General features: G+C 46.0%; 2 protein-coding genes across 8 annotated transcripts in view; one reads left to right on the top strand and one right to left on the bottom strand.

The window, feature by feature from the left end:
* Positions 1-3,052: 3,052 nt before the first annotated feature.
* Stoml2 (stomatin like 2) lies at positions 3,053-4,956 on the bottom strand. The gene has a single exon (XM_050168960.3). It carries the CDS (start codon positions 4,803-4,805, stop codon positions 3,729-3,731), a length of 1,077 nt encoding a protein of 358 aa, XP_050024917.1. The 5' UTR covers positions 4,806-4,956; the 3' UTR covers positions 3,053-3,728.
* A 160-nt stretch (positions 4,957-5,116) lies between these two features.
* Tango5 (Transport and Golgi organization 5) overlaps positions 5,117-9,022 on the top strand; it is a 39,909-nt gene continuing 36,003 nt past the window's right edge. Inside the window, exon 1 of one of the 7 annotated variants that reach the window (XM_055065523.2) lies at positions 5,117-5,459. In XM_055065523.2, coding sequence (XP_054921498.2) covers positions 5,340-5,459 — 120 coding nt within the window. In that variant the 5' untranslated portion in view covers positions 5,117-5,339. Of the gene's footprint in view, positions 5,460-6,184; positions 6,440-6,511; positions 6,738-6,945; positions 7,017-9,022 lie in introns of those variants that run through there. The other 6 variants (XM_050168931.3, XM_055065521.2, XM_050168947.3 and 3 more) reach the window with 6 other exon arrangements.

The following is a 9,022-nucleotide window of genomic DNA, read 5'->3' as shown; positions in this document are numbered from 1 at the left end:
CCTGTGACACAAAGACTGATCTGCACCGAAAAAATAGTTTGAAACATGCGTGACTGCTTGATGTCAGGCAAACGAGTGAACTTAATAAACTGGCGCATTGATGCAAACTGTGTTCAAGTTGGACCGTGCACATATAACCTTGTAATTCTTAGGTTGTCGCAAACTATAGAGCATATGGTGCACTGCTGGTTTTCAGCTCTGTGTCAATGGAGTAGTGCCTTAAAAGAAACAACTCCTTAAAACACTTGACAACTAACTTGGCTTCCAGTTAAACTTAAGGTGCAATGAGAGCAAAATGATTGCAGGTAATTATGACCAACTGGTATGCAGCACAACTCAGAAGCCAAGTGGCATTTTGAGTGTAAAGTGACAAATGCAATATATTTACATTTTCACTCACGAGCTTTGACTGCAGAGTTGCATCACGTAGATGTGGAATTAAGTGAACAGACTGGAGAGTCAAATTAAGAGTCACAAAAACTTCAAGCAACCAATCACATTTTGTAAGCTAGAGCATTAATGGAGGGCTCAACACAATTGTGCTGCTAATGGCTATGGCCAAAGCATGCAACTGAAAGGTTTATACAATACTGAATCAGCAAGTTTGGCTGGAGCGGGCCGCTGAATGTGAAGTGTGTGCACATAAACCAGTGCTTATGTGCATTTTCTTTTCCCCTGTCGAACTAATGCCACACTGCCATTATTCATAAAATTGACAGTCATTTTAGCACACGCTAAAGAGCATGAAGGCGAAACCTTGTGCGCTCACGAGACATTCATTAAATTACTTGACATTCTCATTCGCTGTTACTTCCTATTACGTGGGTTTGACTCCCACCAAAGTTTTTGGGTTTGTGTGCCTTAATTAACTGTACATTAATTAACCTTGCCTTCATTAACACCAAAGGTCGAGTGTTCGACCCCCTTTTGATGCCATTGAATTTTGGAACCATTAACGCCAGACGGTCAAATTTTTGACCCATGAGCCATATTAATGCACTATTGGAGACATGGAATAATGCATACTCTATTGCCACACAATGATGTAATTATGGGCCCTATGACGTAAAACTATTCCAATATGTTTCTATTCCAATCTTCTGACGTCAAATTTGCGTAACCACCGACGCAAGCACCAGGCGGTCACCCGCAGGGTTGTCTGAACACACCAATAAAACGCTCTCCTCGTTCATAGGAGGTCACTTTTGTTTGCTTGAAAAACGAATAACATTGCCTACACTGAGCGGCTTGTCGTATCTAATTGGCTGACAAGAGGCGAGGAGAATACTCAAGTGGAGAGGGATTCGAAGGGGCAGAGCCAGTGCACTGAAAATCGATAACCGGATGAAGAGGGTGGTGCCGGCGTCTGCGATTGGGCGGCTTTCCCTTACTTAGCTTGCGGTGGCTGGTCGAAAACCGCGGCGGCATGCAACGGAAGCTTAAGAATGACGCTAAAATGGACCCTCAGCAAAGCAGAGTTGGCAGAATGAGGTGGTAAATGTGCCGAAAGTGCTCGAAAACGTTACACGGCCACGCAAGAAGTTTCATTATGCGCAAATACACTCATGCTCTCTGGCAGATGCAAGTAGCCAGCGCCTGAGCGATTGGCGGCAGCCATCTTCTATTCCTTTCGGAACGGGGCAGCCTGCGGCTATTCAGAAGAAAATTCAGTTTCGTTCGGCATATTAATGCATCTTTAATGTGTACACGTCACTTTGACGCGGTGTGTTTTCGCGGTTTTGTGACGTCGCGTGACAGGCAGATGAAGTGGGTGCTGCCCGAAAGCTTTTGACCAATAGCCGGGGGCTAATGGCGAAAAGGCATCGAATCAGAAATAACTGTTTTTCTTTTTTCTGTCAAATCATGCATAATCAGTGCGTACACATCATATCAGATGGGGAGGTATCGCGGTTTTTGTGACGTCGCGTGACAGACAGGTGAAGTGGGGGTGGTCGAAAAAAGTTTTTGACCAATCGTGGAGGGCTGATAGCAGAATTGGAATAGAAAAGTTTGGAATAGTTTTACGTTATAGCGCCCTATATTTATGCTTAGTCAGGTGTAAATTTGGGCGAGGCACTCCACCGGAGTTTTTATATCATTCTAAATGCCACAATAATTTTTGGTGGCAGCCATAAAAGTAACACTGCTGATGCAGTGCAGCCTGCCCAAGATTAAGGAAGTGACATGGTGTGTTCTTGCCAAAGTCGCCATGTACGAGCTGTAGTCAATGCGGTTGCATCCTCTTGACTCACGTTTTGACTCATGCAATGGGCTCACCTCATTGGCACAGTATCTCATTCTTCTTCAATTATTACATGTGGGGCCAGATTTTGCAACGAGTCTAATCTTCCATGCTTCTTGGCCTTACTTGTAGCTTGCATGAACCTGCACTCTCGCTATTACTGGGATTGGCCGCTCAGAGGTAAGGATGCTATAAAGTGAATTGAATCGGAGTAGAATAATTATTAAAAAATATGGCCCTTGCTAGAGCACTTTTTATCGTGGGAGGAATCTGAGACCAAAAGTACAGATTGTGGGTAAGTTCACCTCAGCCTTTTCACACCTCTGCCAAAGAAAGACGCACATTTTCAGCAGACCATGTATGCAAGATACAACTTGCAGACATTTACATATTGATATATGGAAAATTACTACTATTACATAACATGCTGAAATGTATCATACTCATTGCAAGTTCCTTGTATTCGCGCCAACTACTAGAACTACATAGGAGGCCTCAGTTAGGAGGCCCCGGCAAGATTAAACGGTTAACTCTATTTTTTTAAGGATGCAATGAATTGTGAATGAAGACAGAAGTATTAAGCTAAATAGGTTACACTGATGCAGGGCAACTGCTACCTCATGGAATGACATGAAGTGCACATCTGTGGAACCTCCAAACAGAAGGCTGGCCATGACTCTAAACTGCGTCCGACGTCTACCAGTCCTATGTCATAACCCTGATGCACCACTGTGCCATGTTCCGTGCCAAGAGCAGTGGAGGCTATGTGCGTAGAAATATAAGGGTGACAGTTAAAGGTAGCTATTCATATAAATGAATTAACAATTTTTATTACGTATGTCCTACATAACCAGTCCAAGAAATTTCCTGTAAAAAACAAGATGATAGGACCAAACTTCATACTGTTGGCTTTGCTCAGCAGTTGATGCATCTTGTGCACATCCCAATTTTTAGTTAGGGTAAAATAGTGCTAGCTCTGTTGACAGACTAGATAACCGCCCTTTGCATGCAATAGCAACGACATACCTAAAATAAAGCCTATTACAAGTTGGTGTTCCATATTTGGAAAAAATGTGAAACACTCAAGAAGTGGGCAGACATAAAGGAGACATGCTGCATTGTGTGTGCCTTACTGTCTGTGTACTTGTGCCAAGTACAGCACAATTTCCCTACCATGCTTCATCCAGCAAGTTTTGCTGATAGCAATTATAAGTTTAATATACAAAGCAGCCATTATGATGCATAGTTCTGCACATCTTAATACTGATGGCGAATAATGTTAAAATTTCCAGTGGCATGCCAACATGTATGTACGTACAACCACTGTTTGCAAAGTGCATGTGCGTCCACAGAATATCATTAATAAACCTTTGTCCCTGTACTCTTGCTCTGAACGCAGCTGTTCATAACAAATTCCAAGGCCAATTTAGGTTGTCACACTAGGATTCAAGGATGCTCCAAGAACAGAAGTCTTTAATGTGAGGTCTCATGTCTGGCGTTTCGTGGAGTCCATGACATCTTTCCTGTCCTCGTCATCACTTATGTACTCTGCCAAGCTATCTGTGGACTGGTTTCCAGTCTCTAGCTGCGTTGTTTTTACAGGATGTGCGAGGTTCTTGTAGATGGCCATGGCCTGGACCACAGACGACGACACGTCACCTGTGTTTGCAGGAAGGATGATGGTGTTGCCTTCCTTTGCGAGACTCTTGAAGGCTTGCACGTATTGCTCGGCCACCATAAATGACGCGGCATTGCCACCGACTGGTTGTTGCAAGGAGTCGGCTATTCTGCTAAGGGCCTTGGCCTTGGCTTCAGCTTTAGCCAGCGTGGCATTAGCCTCTCCCTGCGCTTTGTTAATGAGCTCCATCTTCTCCGCTTCTGAGGCCAGTATGCGCGCACGACGCTGGCCCTCAGCTACGTTGATATCCGCTTCTCGGATTCCTTCCGACTCTAAAACTGCTGCTCTCTTCTTTCGCTCAGCCTCAACCTGCATCTGCATTGCTTCGTGGACCCGCTGTGGTAGACGGATATCGCGGATCTCGTAGCGCAGGCAGACGATGCCCCAGGCACCGCTGGCCTTGTTGATGGCGTCAACAATGGCAATGTTGAGCGACTCGCGCTCCTTGAAGACACTATCGAGGGCTATCTTGCCCAGCTCGGAACGCATCGTCGTCTGCGCGAGCTGCGTGATGGCAAATTCGGGGTCTTCGACACCGTAGCTCGCCCGGTACGGGTCGACCACTTTCAGGTAGAGAACTCCGTCGATGTTGAGTGTCACGTTGTCCAGCGTGATGGCAGACTGCTGCGGGATGTCTATGGCTATTTCTTTGAGAGACTGGACATAGCGAACGCGATCTACCACGGGCAGCAGCAAGTTCAAGCCGGGCTCTAATATTCGCGAGAATTTTCCCATCCTCTCGACCACCCATGCTTCTTGCTGAGGTACAAACATAATCACAGTATTGATGGGTGTAGTGGACCTCTGTCGTGAGTAACGGGCAGTCGTTGACACGACGTTGCGCAGTAGAGTTCTGCAGGATGTTGCTCTAACCATGGAATACATGCTTGCGGGCTTGAATAATCGGAGACGACCACTTGAACACCACAGACGTCGGCTCAGTTACCGGCAGGACATCACGCTGCAAAATGCCGTTTCTTGCTTTCACAATGTTGCTGGTTGTGAACTTCCGAAGACCAACGTTAGCGGGAGTAATGAGACAATAGCACTGACCTACATGACGTTGACAATACACACTCACTTCTTGAACCAGTAAAACTATGGCCACTGTTTTCCTTTCAAGCTTTTTTTTTTCACTACCTAATTTGTTTTGCTTGAATCAGTGATGTGTTTATACAAGGCTCTTTCATTCACCGGTAGCACCAGTCATAGGCACCGGCTGATAGAAAATGCATGGAAAATGTGCTATACAGAGAAGCAGGGCGTACGTTTTGTTTCTCGCGATGCTTTGTGCTCTTTAATACTGTTTCATAGGACCGTTCTCTAGCATTTGAAAACTTCAACAGAAAGATAATGAGCTCGGAGGCGCGTCGCCGAGCCTCATTTAGCCATCAGTGCTGCAATTTCTAATATTTAGGGATGGGCCCGAAAAACAAACGGGCGCCCATTCGTCGGGAGTACAAGTCTCTCACTAAGGATGCGCTGCGTCAAGAACTGAAATACCGAGGCATAAAATCGTCCGGCAAGAAAGCAGACATGGTCAGTAGCATGTCAAAGCGCTGTCAGAGACACCGCAACGCATGAAGTCATTGCCTGCTTTCCATGACTGGTCAATTTGATTGGAGGTTCCACTTCAGCATATGGCAGTTTTGGTGTCCCGTTCTGCATGGTTTTTGCGCACCTGGTATGATGAATTACACAGTTTCGCTCTATCCTATTTTTCTGCGTCGGTGTTCAACGTCAACGCGGCAGCCGACACAGGAACTCCGCTCTCCTAGACATTCAACTAGGGGAATACCAGTGGTTGTGCATACTCTGTCGAGTGGACTCGGCCACTGCTACAGTTGCTTCTTCTTCTCCGGAAAAGATAAAGAAAACTATAATAGGTTATTTAATTTGTCAAATCCCGAAAGGACAAGACGTGCCTGAACCTCTTAAATACGCGCGTTTGTATCTTATCTGCTAGTTAATTGCGTTTAAATAGTCATGCTGGACACGGCATGCTTTATTTTAGATTTGTTCACTGAAACTAAAATAAATAATGGTTAGGACTCAAATCTTATCGCTATGGAGTGCTAGAACTGCTGATCCAGCGACACAGGCATCAGAGATCAGCTTCCAGCAAGAGATAACGGCGACTGGTATCGACAAACGAAAGACGCCGCTCGCTGCCTTGGCGACGGATAAACTTGCGGATGTTACGCACCGGCACGTTCGGATACGCAGGCGTAGCATGCGCGTAGCCGCCCTAGAACTTCCGTTAGAATAAAGGATGTCACGTGCTCGCGCTAATAGGGTAAAAGAAGAAAGAACGGATGATAAAAATGAATGTGTGGTCGCCGTGGTGTGATATCAGCGCAACGCGGCTACGGCAAGTGCACCTGTGCCGATAGTTTCGCTCTTTCGGTCCGCCGCTTTCCGTAAAAACAGCTGTAGTACTTCACAGACGCTGTGTGTCGGAGCGGAGCACACGCTACGTGCGTGATCGCGTCACCGTCAAATGGACCAGTGAATGCGCTGTGAGTGGCGTCCTTTTTCTCTACTCTTCGTCTTCTCATTTGGTTGCAGTTACCATTCGTTGTTTTCCACGGAGCAAACTTGCGGGATTTTCCTGCTGGCTGCGAAACCGCGCTTTAGGAATCTGTGCGTTCACCGCCCGGAAAGAAAAGTCGTCTGCCACGTCGCCATAGAAAAGTGTTGTAGCGCTCTGCGTTGTGGTGCCGAAATGTTCTCTCGTGTGAGGAAGCTTCGTCGTTATGTGACACAACTCTGAAGATTTCTTGATTTCGGGACTTCTTGCTGGCAGGCTGAGTTGAGGTAAAATCACTCTGGCTGAAGCGCATGCTTACTTCCCCCTTAATTTGTTCAAGGTAGCGCGCTCCGGTTCTCGGGTGAGCTTCTCTTTGTCGCGATCACGCTGTGATCGCGCCGTTCGTTGTAGTCACGCGCTGGTGTGCCTAGGGCTTAGTGGACCGTGGGCTCATACCCACAGTGTCGTGCGCAGCGTGGCGATTGCAGAACGTTTCTTCTAGCGGTATACGCACAGCGTCGATGTTTCGTTGCGTATCGCAATACGCCATGGTAAATCCTCCTTTAGTAAGTATGAGCTAGAAGCAGAATAGAACAAAACTCGAATGTCATTGTTAGAGCAGATGTGATTTAGCTCTACCGGAAGGTGACTGACCCGGTGTCGTTGGCCGCTCCTCGCTCGCGTTGTCGGTAACCGCGTAGTACACTCCCAACACGCCGTCACATGGCGTGATTGAATGAATCGGATTTGTGTCACATTCAGCAGCACTCACCTTCGGCATTGATGGTCGCCGCGAAATGCTCGTATTCGTCTCGAGTGGCCCCGTTGATGACCTTGCGCATCACGTGCGACTATTCCGTAGATCGTTACGGTCGTGATGCGCCGTGCTTGGAGAGCACCGCAGTTAGTGCATGAAAGACTGATTTGGGTACTAATCGGCCGTCTAGTGTCAGGAAATTGATTGTTTAGGTCACACACGTTGAAAACAGAAATATTGGGCCGATGGAGCAACTACTTGGATTTACTGGGAGGAAGCAATTGCCGGTGATGGCCATGACACGTAGAGCGGTGTATTGCGACTGTTCTTTGAATTGTTCCGTAATTAGTCATTGCTGTAAACAAATTTTGGCTACAGGAGACTGAATTTGCTTCTAGAGTGTTTCGTACGCAGCTCGTCGCAACGCCTGCACATAACACACATATCCATATCGTAGGAAGACTAGTACAGACGAAGGCTACTGGAACGCAAATTAGCGTTTGTCCTTTCGCCGTCTACGTCTCAGCCGTCGACCTTTTATTTCGGATTTTGTGCATGGCCTAACGACAGCCTCTGTAACTCGCCCGTCACGAGTCTTCTAAAAAGTCTGTGATTTAAGTATGAAAAGGGTGTGCCATTATGCTGTCTCTATTGGAGTGAGGTTACCTGTTGTTAATTTCCATGTGCCTGATTTCTAAGGCTTTGAATTAATGCATTACTTTGTTATGAGCTTGAAAAAACTGACATTTATTCTTCTGTGATGTCTGCAGTTGCACTCTTGTTCATTCGAGCTTCTTGCTCGTTGACTTAAAGGTTGTCAATCAGACAGTGGATTAAACTTGAACTTAGTGTTGAATCGCAATTAGGTGTCAATGCCGTCTTCACGGGTGGTGACATACAGGGGGACGAAGTAGAACACCTAACCATCATTCAAACAATAACTGTGAAAGTATGGATTAGAATGGGAATTGAATGATGCTTGCTATAATTAAAAGTGCTACATTGGAAATTTTTTCACCCTAAGTACACTAGTTGGGCGTTCCCTTTCATATCGGCCTGCATTATTGATGGAACATTTGGCATGCAAAGTTAGCTTGAAGGAAATTCAGCCCTTTCTGTATTGTGAACAATTCATACTTGTTGTGGCGAGTTGTGCCTGTACATATAGCAGTACTCGTACGATAAAGTGTAAGCCCCATGCAAGCAATCTCCAGCATGACAAGCGATATGATGGATATAGCTGCCACGTTCGCTCATTGCCTAAAGTCGAACCCCATGTGAGCGCTAACATTGAGTGACGTCTCCCTGTTGTTGCCAGTATGACGGCAGCAAATACGCGCTGTAACTAGCGGGACATCTGCTTTATTAATTGAAGTTGATGTGTTTTGCTGTGAAAAGCAGCATAAAATATTTCTGAAGGTCTTGCAATAGGTTCTTATCCTTGCACATATCCAAATTTGGTCGTTTGTTTCGTGCGGCAGTGGGTAGTACTTGACCGATGTACATCCAGTGCCGGCTTCGCGCTATTGACTAGTCACTCGTAGCATTTATGGGCAAAGAGCGACAAATTCTAGATTTCCAAAACCAAGGGATCGAACAATCTGTTCGCGTAACAGCCCGTTTCGTTATTTGAAGCCACCGCTCGTTGCTGTCGCACACAAAATCGTTCTCGTGGGTTTTTGTCTTAAACCGATTTTGCAGGGAAGCAATGACAACAGCTGTGCTCATCATCTTACTTGTAGCCATACAGTTGATGTTGCTAATTTAACATGTGTAATTGGGTTTCTTGTCCGTCTGTGGTATATTGAAAGGCTG

The sequence above is a fragment of the Dermacentor andersoni genome, chromosome 3 (genome assembly GCF_023375885.2).
Source record: "Dermacentor andersoni chromosome 3, qqDerAnde1_hic_scaffold, whole genome shotgun sequence".
Lineage (NCBI taxonomy): Eukaryota > Metazoa > Arthropoda > Arachnida > Ixodida > Ixodidae > Dermacentor > Dermacentor andersoni.
This window is presented reverse-complemented; position numbering and strand designations above follow the sequence as displayed.

Bases quoted from the DNA above. Each gene is read 5' to 3' on its own strand.
- Stoml2 (XM_050168960.3), bottom strand. From the start codon at position 4,805: ATGTATTCCATGGTTAGAGCAACATCCTGCAGAACTCTACTGCGCAAC.